The 17,288-nt window shown below is 56.3% G+C and overlaps 2 protein-coding genes across 8 annotated transcripts in view; one reads left to right on the plus strand and one right to left on the minus strand.

The window, feature by feature from the left end:
- Positions 1-8,431, minus strand: part of ADAMTS13 (ADAM metallopeptidase with thrombospondin type 1 motif 13) — a 37,245-nt gene extending 28,814 nt beyond the window's left edge. For 3 of the 5 annotated variants that reach the window (XM_037797373.1, XM_037797371.1, XM_037797370.1), the window contains exons 1-5: positions 8,025-8,431; positions 3,041-3,356; positions 2,612-2,678; positions 1,335-1,615; positions 1,114-1,255 (exon numbers count right to left, since the gene is read on the minus strand). In XM_037797373.1, coding sequence (XP_037653301.1) covers positions 1,114-1,255; positions 1,335-1,615; positions 2,612-2,678; positions 3,041-3,356; positions 8,025-8,236 — 1,018 coding nt within the window. In that variant the 5' untranslated portion in view covers positions 8,237-8,431. Of the gene's footprint in view, positions 1-1,113; positions 1,256-1,334; positions 1,616-2,611; positions 2,679-3,040; positions 3,357-8,024 lie in introns of those variants that run through there. The other 2 variants (XM_037797372.1, XM_037797374.1) reach the window with 2 other exon arrangements.
- Positions 8,432-8,569: 138 nt separating this feature from the next.
- On the plus strand, positions 8,570-17,215 carry REXO4 (REX4 homolog, 3'-5' exonuclease). 3 transcript variants are annotated; one of them, XM_037797388.1, is made up of 8 exons: positions 8,575-9,051; positions 10,871-11,226; positions 12,477-12,614; positions 12,859-13,052; positions 14,160-14,248; positions 15,000-15,074; positions 15,548-15,622; positions 16,274-17,215. In XM_037797388.1, the coding sequence occupies exons 1-8, from the start codon at positions 8,833-8,835 to the stop codon at positions 16,385-16,387; spliced, it is 1,260 nt and encodes a 419-aa protein (XP_037653316.1). In that variant the 5' UTR covers positions 8,575-8,832; the 3' UTR covers positions 16,388-17,215. The 3 variants fall into 3 exon arrangements, 2 of the variants coding, with proteins under 2 accessions (XP_037653316.1, XP_037653317.1); XM_037797389.1 differs by having other exon boundaries at positions 8,923-9,051; positions 10,862-11,226; XR_005210635.1 differs by lacking the exon at positions 16,274-17,215 and having other exon boundaries at positions 8,570-9,051; positions 14,160-14,921; positions 15,548-15,609.
- Positions 17,216-17,288: the final 73 nt, after the last annotated feature.

Genomic DNA, 17,288 nt, shown 5'->3' on the forward strand with positions numbered 1-17,288 from the left:
GTGGGACCCAGGGAGCCAGGGGGCCTGGTCCTCAGCTCCTCACCGGGAGCGCGGGCAGCAAGCAGGGCCCTACCTCCCGTGGCTGCCGCAAGGGCTAACGAGGTGGGCTCCGTAGGCCTCGGGGCAGAGGGCCTGTCCGGCCGGGGTCAGAGCTGGGTCGTGCTCACCTTGGCCACCCTCTCCTGGTCCCCTCCCTGACCCAGCTCAGAGCACCACCCCTGGCGCCCGAGGCTGCCACCCTTTAGACGCCCGCGAATGGCATCTGATTTAACAACAAGCCGGTCTGCACATGCCTCCGATGCCTGTGCTCCGAGGGGCTGGGAGACCCCAAGAGCTCAACATCATGTGCTTCGGGACTGAGAGAACCGCTGGCCGGGGTGCTCCAAGAGAGGGGCGCTGGGGACAAAGGATGGCCTTCTGAAGTTCAGGCCCTCCCAGGGGCTCAGATCCACTGGTGACTCGGCCTCTTGAGGCATGCAAGGGAGCAAGATGGCATGGCAGGGGCGGGCGGGCAGGCAGCACTGGTGCGGCCACGGTGTCCTCACCAGACTGTCCGGGAAGACAAGTCTCCCACTACCCCTATGGCTCTGTCAAAGCCCCAAGCTCCTGGCTCTGCCTCTGGGACCCCGCTCTGAGCACACGATGGAGACAGGGGTCACCCCAGATGCCACCATAACTTGCACATGGATGCAGCATGGCGGCTGTGAGGGCCAGGAGGGTGGGGCTCGGGTCCCAGCTCTGCCCGGGGCCACGTGGAACCCTGAAGGGGCTACTTCCCATCTTCAGGCCTAGGGTTCCCACTGCAACATGGGGGCGACCGATGCCCACCCCCCATCTCAGGGCAGACAGACCCCGTGACGTGTGTGCCTGAATGGGGCCTTGTAAACTGTAAAGGGCTGATCCCAGGCGGGGTGGCCCACTTCTCTGCTAAGGAGGACTCAGTCTGGGGGCACGGCTGGGGACCAGAGTCCTCCCCGGGCTGCCCCCTAAGCTGGGCGCTCCCCTGTATCCCAAGGGAAACACCTTGTCTGGGAGTTGGGGGCATTTTGCACAGCCCCCCGGGTATCCGGGGCCCCTCCTTGTGAACTTTCCCTCCCCCTCCCAGCGCTGTACCTCGGACCATCCTCCAGGTGCGGGGGGCGGGCCTGTGGATCAGGTGGGGCCGGGCACCGCTCCAGGCAGGCCCCTGCCTCTGGTGCCTCGTCCTCACGGGCTGGACGTGCAGCCGCTCCCTGCCCACCAGGATGTCGCCCTCCTGGAGAAGAGAGACCAGTGGGTGCACCAGCCGCCCCTCGCGGGGACGGCCCGGCCCGGAGCCCTCCTCCCGTGCTCACCAGGTGGCCTGCGCAGTAGGTGACCCTGGCGACTGCGCCCGGGGGCCACAGGGCCCGGCCCCCGGTCAGGCACGGGTCCAAGGGCCGCCCCAGCAGCCGGAAGGACGCGTTCACCACCCGCTCGCTCATGAAGGCGGGGGCAAGCAGGCCCCACTCCGGCTGGAAGGAGAAGGTGAAGCGCTGTCCCCAGGCACGCAGGGAGCAGCTTGGGGCCCTGCAGGGCGGCCCCCCGGGCTGGTCCTCACAGACGCAGGTGAGTGGGGCCACCTGGAACTGGGGTGCTGCGGGAGAAAGGAGGCAGCCTCACCCACCCTGCTCAGCCCCTGGGTGAGGGGGAGCGAGGAAGGACGCTGACCTGGCACCAGGGACCCTCCTGTCCCGTCCTGTCCCAGAATGCGCTGCGCTGGATGGCAAGGTGCCCTTCCCAGGGCTGGCCAGGGCTTTGCAGCCTCGGGACACTTCTCTCAGAGGTGATGCCATAAATCCCCGTCCACAAAGAGAAGACCAGCAGAGCCCGGGCTGGCCCACAAGGTCCGCCCCCCATCCCCCAGCACCCGGCCAAGGGTCTCCTAGCCTCCCAGGAGGGGCAGAGCCGGAACCGACTGGGGTGGGCACTGCACCACTGGCCAGCCCCCACCCCTCGCCGTGTACCTGCCTAGACTGCAGGAAAGCCGGGTCCCGGGGGCAGCCTAAGTCCCCTCACCCTGACCTCTTGCCTGTCCTGCCCTGGGCCCTACCAGGCTTTAGCTCAAGGCGCCAAGGGCCCTACTCTTGGACAGGGAGTCGGGGACCCCTGGGATGTCCACAGACCCACAGACTGAAGTGCGATGGGGAAAGGCTTTGTGCCAAGGAAATCCCAGGCTACGGCTGGAGGATGACCCGGCGCCTGTCTTGTTTTCCACAGAAGGAGTAAATATTTACACCATGGCCAGAAACCACAGAGATTCCTGAGACTCGGCCAGCCCAACCCAGGCCAGGGGTGGAAGGGACCAGCTAATTAGGGGCCAGTCCTCAAAATACTTAACAGAACCCTGGGGTCAAGGCCCGGCCCTGCCCGGAACACCGGACCAGTTTTTATCGGGTCGGCAGGAAGAAGCGGACTAATCAGCAAGGGTGATGGCGGTTCCCACGTCCCCCCCCGTCCAGACCCGGGCGCCTGACCCAGGGCGCACCGGAACCCCTGGCCCGAGGGCTCGCTCGTTCCCAGCAAGGAGTCACGAGAGGGCCCCACACGTCCCGGGAAATGCCCCTTGCTGAGAAGTCACCGAGAAAAGTACCTTTTAAGGCAGAATCAGGGCCAAAGTAAGAAGACACCTCCTCTGGGTCCAAAGCCTGAAGAAATCCCTGTAAGGCACCAAAGAAAAAATGGGGGTGGGGGGAAGGGGGAGGGCAGGGCCAAGACAAGGAGGAGGGAGGAATGGAGACAGAGGAGGGGGGGGGAGCGGTTGAGGAGAGTGGAGCACACGGATTTTTGTCCCAAGAGTTTCTGCCTTTGACCCGATGATCTGAGCAGCACTGAGGGGTTCCCCTGTGAGCCCACCTCACCCCAGGTGCGAACCCCGAAGCCAGTGGGGTCAGCAGATGGACAAATCCACTCTCCCTGGGGCTGTCTGATAGCCAGATGATCCCCACCCGGGAGAGGTCGGTCACCCAGCCCAGGGCTCCCCAGGGCCCCCCAGGACCGCCACCTCTGCAAACAAACGCACCTCTTGGACATCAGCGAGTCCGTGGCAGCCCAGGAGAAAGAGCGCAGAAGTGAGAACGGCCCCCAGGCTGGCCATGGGGTGCCGAGACCCCATCCTCAGGGAACCTGCAGCCAATGTCCGTGGAGGGAGCGCCCTGGGACTGGAGATCCGGTCGGGGTGAAATGGGACCGACCCCGCTGGGTGGGCCCACAGGGCCATGTGCACTCTGGGAGCCTCCCCCAGGGCTGCCGGCCAGGGAGTCCCGAACGCAGGCCCCCCTGCTCTGGGGCAGTCCTCAGCCACAGGGATGGGGATGGGGGTGGCCAAGCAGCTGTGCCTGGAGGAGGGAGACCCGCAGCAGGAACCTGGAGCTGGGGCTGTGCGGAGGCGCCCTGCTTCCTTCCTCCCGGCTCTTACTCCACCTCCAATCCAGACCTCTCTCCTAGCAGGGGACGCCCCCATGTGCCCTCGACCTGGCCCTGCCCCTCCCTCGTGACCCTGCTCGCCCGGCATACAGTGCATGCCATCACCTCCTCGCTTCCTTGCAAACACCCCTATGCCCTCATCTCATTTCCTCCCACTCCTTTTCACCCAAGTTAAACTCCACCTCCACGTCTCCCCTGGAGAGGCTCACGGAACTCAGCTGATGGGCACCCTTTACCCTCATCCTCGCAAGCCCCCCAGCAAGCCCGCTCTGCGCCCGGGGAGGTTCTCCTTCACGCACTCCAGAACCGCTGTCTCGGCTTCTCACCCCTCCAGACTCTCCCCTTACCCACCTCACTCCCAGCTGATGATCAGCAGCACCCCCACCCCGTCCCCTAAAATCCAGCCAGCCTGCCTCGGCCCCCTTCTGCTCCTCCTCCTCCCACCCTCCACCTTCTCCAAGGCTCTGCTCCCACAGCATTCGTCTCTGCCTCTCCACTAGATGCTTTCACTCATTCCTTCCTCCAAGCATTTCACGGAGCCAGGCAGCAGGTGTGTGCCCACAGACCCAGCAGACACCACCTCTGCCCTCTAGGAGCCTCTACTCTGGTGGAGATGGCGCAGGAAGTAGATCGTCTAGCAGGTGCAAAGGTGCTAAGTGTGAGGGAGAGAAACAAAGCAGCATAACAATGGGGGGCAGGTGGGGAGGTCACAGTTCTAGGCAGGAAGTTCAGGGAGGCTCTCGGAGGAAGTGTTGTGCCTAGATGTCCAGATGCTAACCGGGTCACCCCTGTCAGCGAAACAAACTCTGGGATCTCTCTGGGTTTTTTTTTTATTTGTTTGCTTGTTTGTTTGTTTGTTTGTTTGTTTAGGAATAGAAATTTTTCACCAGTAGGGCGTCAGTGCCTTTCCAAAGTAAAGGTGCATACATTAAGCAATCTGAAAACAATACTCTCAGATGATTTATTTGAGTATTATAGAAGACGAATGTAACAGAATGGTATGAAAACTTTACCATGACAAAAAAGTGATCCTTACTTTAAAAAACAAAACAAAACAAAAAAACAATACCAAAAAAGTACTCTTGGACTGGGAAATTTGGTGAATGTATAGATTGTTTTCACTTCTCTTTAATGGCTTCCTTTTTTATTATTATTAGAGAAATTGTGGGTTTACAGAACAATCATGCAGGAAATACAGGATTCCCATATACCATTGCATGATTAACACCTTGCATTAGCGGACACATTTGTTACAATTGATGAAAGAATATTCTATAATTAACTATAGTATATGGTTTACCTTAGGGCTGTTTGTGTTGTGCAGTTCCATGGATTTTTTTTTTTTTTTTTTTTTTATTCTAGTATCATCTATACAACCTAACATTCTGGGATCTCTTGATCAAAACCTACAGCCTTCCCAATCCATACTGTCCCCTGCAATCGCCCCACCCCTCACCCTCTTTAAGATCAATCCGGGAAACAGTGTCTTCTGTGACTGTCTCCACTTCCTCCCTGCCCAGACCCACACTCCCTGGAAATTGTTTTCACCAAGGTCCCTGTCTCAGTTTCCCGGGCTGCCGTGACAGATTACCACAGAGTGGGGGCTTACACGACAGAAGTCCACTGCAGTCCCGGAGGCCAGGCGTCCGAGATCACGGTGCCAGCAGGGCCGTGCTCCCTCTGGGACCTGCAGGGGGGCCTTCTTTGCCTCTTTTGGCCTCTGGGGGTGGCGGCCACCCCTGGTGTCCCTCGGCGGGCAGCTGCATGGCTGCAATCTCGGCCTCTGTCGGCACACACCCTGCTTCCTGCTGGTCTCCTCCACGTCCAAATCCCCCTCTTTTTCTTATAAAGACACCAGTCATTATATGACTACATTAGGGCCCACCCAAATCCCATATGGTCATCTTAACCTGATGACACCTGCAAAGACCTATTTCCAAATGAGGTCACGCTCACAGGTACCAGAGGTTAGGACCTGAACATGTCTTTTGGGGGAACATGATTTAATCCATTACCGTTAGCAATATCCTTGTGGCCATTCACAGCGACCACCTCTGTCCCCATCTTCGTCAACTTTTTGGCAGTTTCAGATGCGGTTTGCCCTCCCTCCTTGGGCTCCTGGCTCCTCCGGCTTCACTGGCTGCTCCCTCTCCTCCTGGGCCCCCGGCCCCTGCCCTCCTCTGTTCTGGATTTGTGCTCTCTCCCTAGGTGAACCAACCCAGGCTATATGGATGGCTTGGATTGTATCTCCAGCACTGACCACCACCCTCAGGTCAAGAATCAGAGATCTAACTGCTGATTTGACATGTCTGCGTGGACTGATGACTGTTCAAACTTCACCTGTCAGGAAAGGCACTCATGGCTCTACCCCCACACCTCAACCTGCTCCTCCTCAGTCACTGATCAATGGCCACACCTAGCTGCTCAGACCAAAATGCAGGAGCCACCTTGGCTCACCTCCCCCTCACTGCCTGTCAACTCTGCCTCCTACACATGTCAAATCTGCCTGTGCTCTTTTCCAGCTCACATGTGTGTTAGCCATGGAATTGCGCTGCTCAGATCTCCCTTCAAGAAAGAACTTGGCTTTCAGCTGGGAGGGTTTCAGTTAGACGATGGCCTCCAGCTGCAGCACCTGCATGATCTGCTGCACAATTTAAGCTAAGAGCATTCTCTTCCCTAGAAGCCACTGGTCAATGACTGAAAATAAGAGAGGCTACTAGGGTCTGACACCCTAACCCTAACCCACTTCTGCCCACAAGAAGACTCCCTACTGGGCAGACTTGGCCCCAGAGCTCCCCAGTGGGTTGGCCGGAACTCTGTCAGGTACTAACCTGCAGTCTGAGGCCCCTCCACTTGCCCATCCCTGCTTCCTTCCCGTTTTCCTTTCCCAGGTATCAGATCCCTGCTCCTACGGAATCTTCCCATTTATCTTCCATAATTCTCAACAAATGTTTTACACTCCTGGTTCCATCTCTGTGACAGTTTCCTGGAGACCTAATCCAAGCCGCACCATCTCTGGCATGGACAACCGTAATCTTCTCCTAACTGGTCTCCCAACTTTCTTTCTCACTTCCCTCCCTCATCCCATTTCTCACACAGAAGCTGGAATGATCTTTTAAAAACTTCTTATAGATGTTGTCACAAACATTGGGACTGGTGGTTTGATGTGCTGAGCCCTCGAGCATGGGACTTGCCCTTATGAAGCTCGTTACCACAAAGGAGAGTCTAAACTTGCATGTAATGGTGCCTAAGAATCTCCCCCTGAGTACCTCTTTGTTGCTCAGATGTGGCCCTCTCTCTCTCTAACAGAGCCATCTCGACAGGTGAACTCGCTGCCCTCCCCCTACGTGGGACCCGACTCCCAGGGGTGTAAATCTCCCTGGCAATGCAGAATATGACTCCCGGGGATGAATGTGGACCCGGCATCGTGGGACTGAGAGTATCTTCTTGACCAAAAGGGGGATGCAAAATGAGACGAAATAGTTTCAGTGGCTGAGAGATTTCAAATGGAGTCGAGAGGTCACTCTGGTGGACATTCTTATGCACTATATAGATAACACCTCTTAGGTTTTAATGTATTGGAATAGCTAGAAGTAAATACCCGAAACTACCAAACTCCAACCCAGCAGTCTGGACTCCTGAAGACAATTATATAATAATGTAGATTACAAGGGGTGACAGTGTGATTGTGAAGACCTTGTGGATCACACCCCCTTCATCTAGTGTATGGATGAGTAGAAAAATGGGGATAAAAACTAAAGGACAAATGGGGTGGGATGGGGGGGGATGATTTGGGTGTTCTTTTTTCACTTTTATTTTTTATTCTTGTTCTGGTTCTTTCTGATGTAAGGAAAATGTTCAGAGATAGATTGTGGTGATGAACGCATAACTATGTTATCATACTGTGGATGGTGGATTGTATACCATGGAAGATTGTATGGTGTGTGAATGTATTTCAATAAAACTGAATTTAATAAGAAACAAAACAACAACAACAAAAACTTCTTACATCATGCCACTCCCAAGCTTAAAATCCAACAACGGCTTCCTCTGCCCTCAAATGAAAACATCCAAACTCCTTTCTGCAGCCTCCAAGTTTCAACGGTGACCTGGCCCCTGCCCAGCCCTCTGGCTGTACCTCCACTCCTTCCCTTTCGCCAGCAGTTCAGCCACACCAGCTTTCTTTCCCGTCCACAAACAAATCTAACTCATTCCCACCTATCCAGTGCTTTGATGTACCCTCTGCTCCCCCATCTCCACATTTAGGTTTCGGCTCCTTGTTTCCTCAAAGAGGCCTTCCCCTGGTGACCCCGTCTAAGTGGCTCCCCAGTAAAAACACAGGACACCCAATTACATGTGAATTTCAAAAAAACAACATATTTTTTTTGGTACAATTATGCCCCAAAGCTTAAAAATATCACATGGGACATTCTTCCGTGGACAAAATGGTTCTTTGTTCTTCTGAAGGTCATATTTAACTGGGCGTCTCAGATTCTGTTTGGCAAGCCCACCCCCCGTCGATCTCTACCACAAAATGGCACTTTATCGCCTTCATCGGCGTCACTACCATCCAAACTGACCTCGCTGCTTTGCTCACACTTCCCGTCTGTTTCCAGCACCCCACACACTCGAGTGTAGGCTTTGGCGAGTGTTGTCCAACGAGGCAGTCAGCGCCGGGCCCCCAGCACACACGAGCGAGGCGTGCCGACCGCCCTTTGCAGCCCTGGGGCTCCGGGGGACCCAGCGCAGGGGCCGGGGCGCACTCTCCCCCGTCGGGGCCCAGCGCCCCCATTCTGCCGGGAAGGCGAGGGTCCGAGGACCCGCGGCGCGCCCCTCGGCCGCGGGGCTACACCGACCGCGAACCCCGGCCGCGCTTCTCGCCCCTATTCGGAATCGAGGCGGGATCTCGGGATCGCCTCAGCCCGACCCTCGACGGCCGACCCAGACGCCGCGCTCTGGTACAGCGGCCCCATTCCCGTGCGGCCAACGCGGAACCAGACGCGAGAACCCGGTTTCCAGCGGGTCGGAGAGGGGAGCGCACTTCCGGAAACTGGAGCGCGCGTGCGTGGGGCGGAGGGGCCGTGGGCCGGAGCGCTTCGGAAACGCTTCCGGGACGCTTCCGGGGTCCGGAGAGGCGTCTTCTTCCCGGTGACGTCTGCGCTGCTCAGCACGCGCTTGTTGTGTGCGGGGACTGAGCGGCGCGGGGCCCGCTCTCCTGTGGCGGGGACACGTCGCAGCCGGGGGACTGAGGGAGGGGATACGCTTTGGAAGAGCGGGGCGACCAGGACGGGCGCGCGGCCGCGCGGAGGCTTCGGGGAAAGGGGCGTGCGGGGTCCCCTGGACGCCGCCCTTTAATGTCGGGGCCTAGAGACCCTGGGTGGGGCCGGGATGGCGAAGGCCCCGACTTCCACGCGCGCCCGGAGCAGTCCCGTGGCCAAACCAGAGCGTGCCAAGAAGCTCAATCGGAAGAAAAACAAGAAGAAAAAAATCTGGAAAAACAAAGCGCAAGAAGTTAGCCAGAAACCGGAAAGCGGCCCCAGCGTCCTCGCGGTGCGACCTCCAAAGGCACCAGAAGACTTTTCGCAAAACTGGAAGGCGCTGCAAGAGGTAGGACTTGAGAGGGCCCCGCCGGAGCCGGGGACAAGGACCCGGGAACCGCGCAGCTCGTTTCCCCCGAAGCTTTCTGTCCTGTCACCACAGAACACAGAAAAAAGAAGACTCTTGTAGCGCCGAAAGGGATCTGTGGAGCAGCTTTCATAAAAAGTGTTATAAACAGCCATTCATAGGCATGGCCTGTTGAAGGAGGTAGGGAGGTTGAGGGCAAACAAATAGCAGAACCTCTTATGGATAGAAAATTTTAGCCAATACTTAGGGTTTTTAAGTACATAGTAATTGATAATGATTGCTTCTTTTTATTCCCATTTATTGAGTTCTTAAAACTGCAGGCACTCGGCTGTATCATCTATGTATGTATTCTCTTATTTAATCCCCTTAGCAAACTGTAAGAAAGATACTTTTATGGTTATGGTCTCATTCTACAGAGCAGGAATGAGCCCAGAAAGGTTATATTAATCTTCCACAGTTGCAACTCAAAATGGCAGAACCAGGACTCAAATGCAGGCAGTCAGACCTGGAGTCTCTGCTCTCAACTCGGATGAACTTAACCACCTCTCTTGGCAGTGGTTACCTGCCACAGGTGGTTCCACGTGCTTTAGTCATAAATCCTCACCACGTTTCTCTGAGTTAGTTCCATTGTGGTCCCTGTTTCCCACACAGAGGCACCGAGAGTTGAAGGAAGTTGACCCAAGACCACACAGCCAGTATGTGGCAGCTGGGATGCACGGTCACAGATTCTGGCACAGGTTGATGCTGTCTGCTGCAGCACTATGTTGACCTACAAAATCTTCTTTACAGTTTTCTGGAATCTACTTTGGGGCCTCTCAGTGAGAGAGAGAAAATGGAAAACTTGAGTCTCCTAACACTGCACAATGTCCTGGGGCAGCAGTTCCTAAAGAGTTTTTCTGCCCCGACATGCAGGACCAGATAATGCTCAAACAGAGCTCAATTCCCACGGGCAGCCCCAGGGTTCTGTGTAATTTCTTGAACACTAGCTGTAATACTGTCCCTTTCTCTCAAGAAAGTAAATCGTAATTGAATGCATGAGAGGGATGTATACTTAAGAGGAACATTAAATTTCTTATGAAAGAATGTAAGTCCTTCAGTTCTTTAAATATCGTGGAAACAAGTACGGGGACTTCCCTGACCATCTGTCAGCTGGTTGCCATGATCTGGGACCAGCTAGTTGAGAACTGCTGTGTGGGGACGTGAGCCATAGGGAGGAGGATGGGCTCGGAGACCTCAGATCCCCTCCTGGGATGAGGCAGAACCATGGCCATTGGGATTCTTCAGCCATCTGTAGTTCAACAAAAGCTGTTCCTCCCTCTTCCTGGGGCTCTCACAGCAACAGCAAACCAAAAAGCTTGTCAAGAAAGTGGATTCTGTGTGCCAACATGTTGGCACCCAGTTATTTCTAACCTAGAAAGAACATGCAATAAGTTAAATAAATTTTTATAAAACGGAAACAGGTTGCCTGTCAGTTTTGCAGGCTCAGAGTGAAATGGCCTGTGGTGTCTGGTCATTCAGCAGGTACTTGAGGGTGAATGGGAGAGCAGATGTCACATGATGCATGGCAGTGGGATAAGCAAAGAAACAGCATGTCATCACAAGGGACTTGAGGACAAGAATTGAAAAAGGTTTTCCCAAACTGTTTGAAACTATATTCAGTGGTGGTGGTATATAGATGTGGTTGATGCATGTGTGTATATTTACGTAGATACACACACAGATGCAAATTTTTTTAAATTTTTAAATTTTCTGTGCTTTCTAAATTAAAATGCGGTATCTTATTTTATTTTGGGTCCCTTAGCTGCTGAAACAAAAACCACAGACCACAGGAAAGCCTCCTGTTATTTCTCAGATGGGCTCCAAAAAGCAGCCCCAAATTATCTGGCAAAACAGAAAAGAAGTCTCACGTAAAGCAAACGGAGGTGAGACGCAGCCAAGGCCAACAGCAAAACCAGACAGACGGGCTCCCAGGGGCTCCGCTCCTTCAGAAGCTTTGACAGACCGGAAGCGGCCAGCACTCCTCGCAAAGGCCAGCGGAGCAGAGCACAAGAAGGCAGGAGCCCAGGAAAGGGCAAACGGAGCCTTTTCTACGAAGCAAGGGGACACGAAACCTAAGAAGCGGAAAGCCAAGGAGGCGGCTCTGGCCCTGCCCACTGAGTAAGTATCTGCAGTTTCTTCCCCTGGTCATGGCCCTGGCGATTGGCTCAGCCTCCTCTGCGGCCGGAGTCAGCCCCTCTGGGTCATGGCTGGGCCCCTGTCAGTCTTCACGCCTGAGAATAGCCCTGATGACGTTGCTTCCCGAGGCCCGTGCCCATGCATCCCTGACGGTATTTACTTTTTCTCTGCTGGTGATCTGCCGTTACTTGTTCTCCCCGAGCACGTGGGCATTGGGAGAGCAGGGCCGCCCCGTGCTAGCCCATGTCTCCGGGTCTAGCACAGAGCACAGCACTTAGTAGGCACAGTGGGGGTTTGTGGGATGAATGAGTGCTGAAGGCAGAGGGCCCCAAGGTGGAAACCAGGTCCTGCTCCTTGTTGGTTGGCTGGTTTGGGGCGAGGGAGGGAAGCCCCGAGCCTCCCGCAGCCCCTGTAAGCTGTTGAAAGGGCAGAGTGAGGGCCTGTGTGATTGTTCCCCACGTGAGAGGACCAGGAGCCGGTGGCATCTCCCTTGGAGGTGAAGCGTCTGTAGGCCAGAGGCTGGCTCCACGTCGCCTGGGAATTGGGGGCACAGCTGCCAAGGTGGAAGGGATGACACCTCCGTGTCCAGGGGGTGGTGTCGTGCTGGGCCCACCTTGAGGCTGATGGCCGACAGGAGAGAGACAATAAACCGAGGTCATTTCAGGAGTCAGGAAGTGTGGTCACTGCCTCCGGAGCAGGAGACACTCCCGGGGGCGGCGGCAGGAGCAGCACATCCCTGCGGGGCTCAGGAGAGCTGTCCTGAGGGAACGGCCTGTCAGCTGAGCCCAAAAGTGCTCCTGTTCCCACGTGGGCAGCCAAGCATGGAGGCTCGACGTGGAAACGCCCCTTCAGCCTTGGCGTTTGATGCTCTTGGTGTTTATCTGTGTTTTCTCACTGTTTGATGGTGAACGTGCTTCATTTATAATTAAAAGGGAACCCTTGGTAGTCATTGTAGCTGAGGGGGGTGGTTTACATGTTTCTGTTTTACATTCTTTGTGTTTGCGTTTCTAGAATTTTTAATATTGATCCTATGACTTTTGTAATTAAGGAGAACAGTATCTACTTGATGAAAGGAAAGGGCCAAGATGATCCAACAGCAGGAGCAGCCGGGCCGTGGTTCTGCTGCTCAGACCCCGGTCACGGGAGGTGCACACCCCACATTGCGCGCTGGCCGCCAGGAGACAGCGCGAGGGCCCCTGGGGGACTGGTGTGTCCTTGTCTTTACCTTGTAGAGAGGATATCTGGTTTGATGACGTTGACCCGGCAGACATCGAAGCCGCCATAGGCCCTGAGGCAGCCGAGATAGCAAGAAGGAAGCTGGGTCAGAGTGAAAGCAGCAGCCCCCTGGTGAAGGAGCAGGCCTTCGGCGGGTGCGTGGGGCTCTGGGAGAGCCCGGGGTGCTGGGAGGGTAGCCTTCGGGGGTGGGCTTCAGGGGAGCAGGCTGAGTTGGACGCGCTCCTCCCCAGTACCCTGATGACAACCACGACCAAGTGCGTGTGCCACATTGGTGACTGGTGGTGACAGGTAGAGCACGTGTCTGTGCTGCTGTGGCCGTGGGCCCTTGGGCTCTGACCTGCGGTGCTGACTGAACTAGAGCCTCTGGTTCCCCTGCAGCCTGACGACGGCTGTGGCCATGGACTGCGAGATGGTGGGTGTCGGGCCCGAGGGGGAGGACAGCATTGTCGCCCGCGTGTCCCTGGTGAACCAGTTTGGGAAGCGCATTTATGACAAGTACATCAAGCCGATGGAGCCAGTGACCGACTATAGGACGGCAGTGAGTGGGATTCGGCCGGAGAACCTCATGCAGGGTATGGTCTTTGCAGCTGATGAGCACAGGAGGGAACACGAGTGACTGTGGTGACCTTTCTCCCTCCTGTCCCCTTTTCTGTTCTGGGGCGTTCACCAGGGCAGGAGCCCCAACACCTCTTCCCTCCCCGGGGTGGGGTGTAGGGTGAAGGTGCATGGGTGCAGCTGGGAGGTGGGATGGGCTGTAGGGTCTGGCAGGCCCCTGTAAAGGCTTTAGCTTTTACCTGATGCGAGAGGGGAAGGTTGTGAGCTGGGAGCTGTCTGGCCATGGTAGGGGGCGGGAGGGGGGAAACAGGAAGGCGGGAGCTGATGATGACTTGGGGCAGGGGCAGTGGCAGGTGGTTAGGATGTGCCCTGAGGGCTGTAGATTTGCTGAGACCAGATGTGGGGTGCAGGACAAGAGCAGGACCCAGGCAGATCCTGGAGAGCCTTCGGGGACCAAGGCACATCTCTGGGCCACATGTCTGTCTGATTTAATCTTGCTTCACCTGATGCATCAGGCCATCAGGGTGCCCTGGCACTCTGCACCTCTCAGTCCCAAATCCACATTCCTAGCAGGGAGGCTCCGGTCCTGCTTGGGTCGGGGGCCGCGCTTGGTCTGGTCAACCTTGGCCAGGGTGGGCAGAGGCGAGTGGTGCATGGTCGCTGGGGCCCCTCCTTGTGTGGGGGGCAGGGAGGGGGTTCTCATGAGTGGGGTGCAGATGGGGTTGTCTGCTCAGAAGGAGCCACCCGAGTTGGACTCTGAGCTGCTCACCTGCCTGTGGCCAGGACCAGCTTTGTTTGTTATTTGCAGTCAGAAGAACATAAAATGCAAGCCCTGATTTTTATCATTAAATCTGACACAATTACTCCCTGTGAGTGTGAGACGGGATGGCCTCACGCTGCCTTGGTCTGGCATTGCCACCCTGGGCCTAGCCTCCTCCCGCCTCCCGGGACTCGGCTTGGATGCCCGGGCTGGAATTCCAGCCAGAATCCCAGCCCTCCCTGCCACTGGCCGGTGGTGGACGGGGCTCATGCACGGGTCTTTGTCTTTCTGGAGCACTGGCCCTACCCCCCCTGCCCTGTGGTTCACCTGTTCCCAGAAACCACTTCTTTGATGTGATTTCCAGGGGAAGAATTTGAAGTTGTTCAGAAGGAGGTGGCAGAACTGCTGAAGGGCAGAATTCTCATCGGACACGCACTGCACAACGATTTAAAGGTACTCAGCTTTGAGCCTCCTGGATCTCGGGGTGGGCTGGCCCCTCAGTGCTCGGCGCACACACACCCCCACCCCCACCATCCACCGCAGGAGCATCGGCGCGGGGTTGTCTTGTGTTACTCTGGAACTCGTGCCTTGTTTGTGTTTCCTCGGAGGTCCAAGCAAATACCATCGGAGCCCCTTGAGCAGACAGATGGGAAACTGGCCTTGAGGGTGTAGCGCCACATGCCATGGTTTGCAGACAGTGTTCCACGGAACCCTGGGGTCCACAGGGACTTTCAGGGACCTCTAATTGTTGATTTTCATTTCTTTTTAAAAGGTATTTTTAACTATTAAGAACTAACAAAAAAGTAACCTGCACTCACAGATGTGCTAAATTGCAAGTGTCAGCACCTCAGAGGCCACCACCTCCCCTTGGATGTCTCCCCTGACTCTGGCTTTGTCCCTAAATTTGTCCAAGCTCACATTTCTTTGCAGTAAGTCCCTCTGAAGACTGTCCTGAGGTTGCAAGATGAGCTGTCAAAAGACTGGTTTCTAACGGCCTGTGTGCGTCCCACTAAGTCAAAATAAAGACAAGTTGTCGCTGGCTAACTGGCGACTCTTGGCCTCCTGCCGCCCATCTCGCGGTGTTTTTATTAACGTGGGCCTTGCTGTGGGACCGCATCCTAAGTTGGTGAGAGAAGTTTCTTTCAAAAGTACAGAGTCTCTGTGAGACATCCTTGTCACTGTCACTATATTCTTTATCTTCTAGGTCCTGTTTCTTGATCACCCAAAAAAGAACATTCGGGACACACAGAAGTACAAGCCTTTCAAGAAACAAGTAAAGGTGCTTAGACGTGCCTCAGTGGTTAACCTTCTGTTTTGTTAGTTCGCCTGACTGTGTTTCTGGTCCCTGGTAGCTGTTGTGTCGGCTAGAGGGGTTTCATTTTCACTTTTCCTTTTAACCTCTGAAACTAAAAGTACTCTTGAGAGGCAGGGTAGATTTCTGCTAAGTGTGAACTTTATAGCAAGTGGATTTCACTCTCTGCCCCCATATCAGGGCTGCCAGACAAGGGGACGTTCCACCCAGGCCTGCTGATTGGGGGAGTCACCGGCCTGTTGTGGCTGGTGGTGCAGCCCCAGACGCCGGGGCGCTTCCACTGAAAGGCCGGCCAAGGTCCCTGAGGTCGAGGCTCAGTAGCCACCTCCCTGGGCAGCTTCAGTGCCACCCCCGTGGGCCCGTGCGTGCCGAGGCCGGCTCTGGCTCGGAAGGCAGCCGCAGCCTGCCCGGCACAGCTTCGCTGCTCCCTCCCTTTGCAGAGCGGAAGGCCGTCCCTGAAGCTGCTTTCAGAGAAAATCCTTGGGATCAGGGTGCAGGAGTCAGAGCATTGCTCGGTGAGTGTGACCTTGGGGGGCGGTCTTCGGGGTTTGGGGCAGTCCCCTTGTCACCTGACTGCACACAGGCATGGGGGGGGGCATCTGGAGCCTCCACGACTTCTTGGTTGGGAGGCTGCTGAGCTGTAAGAAAGGAAATGGCAAAACGTGCTCACTGAATGTGTTGCAAAATGTAACACAAAACCACTGTTGTGTCTATACAAGTGTTCGGTGAGGAAAGTCATGGGTCTAAATTGAAAGCCCTTGATGTCGAGGTGCCCAGGCCTGGTAGCAGCTGAGGGGGCCTGTGCTTCCCTAGAGCAGGGCCCTAGCTGGCTGGCAGGAAGCCTGTCCTTCGGGCCCCGGCAGCCCGCTCAGTGCCCCGCAGTGGTCTGCATTCAGTGAGGGTTTGTTGTGTGAGGAACCTCAGTGGGCAACTCGTCCCCTCACTTGTTAGGGTTTCCGTCCCCTCTCCGGTCAAGTGGGCAAGCCTGAGGCCACTGTGGGGATCAAACACTTGGCTGACAGTTTCCCATGTTCTCCCTCCTGCTCCTGCGTTTCTCAGCACCGTGCCTGGTGTCAGGCTCAGGATTTGTGGGGCTGGGTCTGTGTGCAGGTGGCCACGCCTTGCCACATGTGTGGACGGTCATCGTGTTGTTCCGTGTTGTCTAGATTCAAGATGCCCAGGTAGCGATGAGACTCTACGTGATGGTGAAGAAGGAGTGGGAGCGTGTTGCCAGAGACCCAGGCCCGTCCCCAGCCACACCAGCTGATGGCCGTGCGTGACCCATGCCCGCCCTGGGCCGCCCACCCATCCTGCGGTAGCGCCCGTTCCAGAGGCAGCAGGGCCCAAGCCACTTTCCCCAGAGAGGTAGTCTCCAAGTCATCTAAGACCTAGCCGTCCTCACCTGAGCATGTTGGTGGCAGGGTGGAGAGGACCAGAGCCGGGGGGACCTCAGGGCTGCTCCGCCCTGGGCACAGCCTGGAGGCGGGTGGCTGGGGTGGGCCTGCAATGTGCCGTCACTGCCGCCCTGGCCAAGGGTCTTGTGGGATCGTGCACCCAGGTGCCTGTCTGCCAACCCTGTCCCAAGGGCAGAAAGCACCCACTAGGCTTCTGTGCCTGCCTCCCCTGAGGCCACTTCTTCCTCACTGTCACGGGCGATGTAAAGAACCCTGCCTGGACCTGAAGGGACCTGCTTCCAGGAGCTGTGATCATCTGCCCAAGAGGACTGACTTGTCAGGAGGCTTTTGGCCACCTCCTATGGAAGAGGCTTTCTGCACATGGGGTTCTTCCCCCCCCAGGATAAATGCCCACGGATCTGAGTAGGCCCATGGGCGGCTGGCAGGGTGATGGGAGGGCCCGGGCTCGGGCTCACCAAAGCTGGCACTCGCCCTTGTCTAGGACAGATGCGCTGACCGCGGGATGGCCCAGCTCTCTGAGGTGGCCATGGCAGACCCGGCCCAGGGGGGACGCTCTTTCTGAAAACTGGGGTTGGGAGAACACGCAGTCCTCGCTGATGGGCTTGCTGAACCATGCAGAGGACAACCGTGTGGAAAGGTCCAAATGCCCCAAGGATATTATTTATAATAAACGGAGCTGTTTTCCTTCTAAAACGGAGTGGGCAGATCCTGAGGCATGAGTTCCCTCCCTCAGCTGGGAGGCCTGCGAAGTCCGGGGGGCTCACGG

This window comes from Choloepus didactylus, chromosome 10 (genome assembly GCF_015220235.1).
Source record: "Choloepus didactylus isolate mChoDid1 chromosome 10, mChoDid1.pri, whole genome shotgun sequence".
Taxonomy (NCBI): domain Eukaryota; kingdom Metazoa; phylum Chordata; class Mammalia; order Pilosa; family Megalonychidae; genus Choloepus; species Choloepus didactylus.

Coding starts and splice junctions, on each gene's coding strand:
- REXO4 (XM_037797388.1), top strand. CDS start 8,833: ATGGCGAAGGCCCCGACTTCCACGCGCGCCCGGAGCAGTCCCGTGGCC. Junction 14,249..14,999: donor CACTGCACAACGATTTAAAG/GTACTCAGCTTT, acceptor TTTATCTTCTAG/GTCCTGTTTCTTGATCACCC. Junction 15,075..15,547: donor CTTTCAAGAAACAAGTAAAG/GTGCTTAGACGT, acceptor CTCCCTTTGCAG/AGCGGAAGGCCGTCCCTGAA.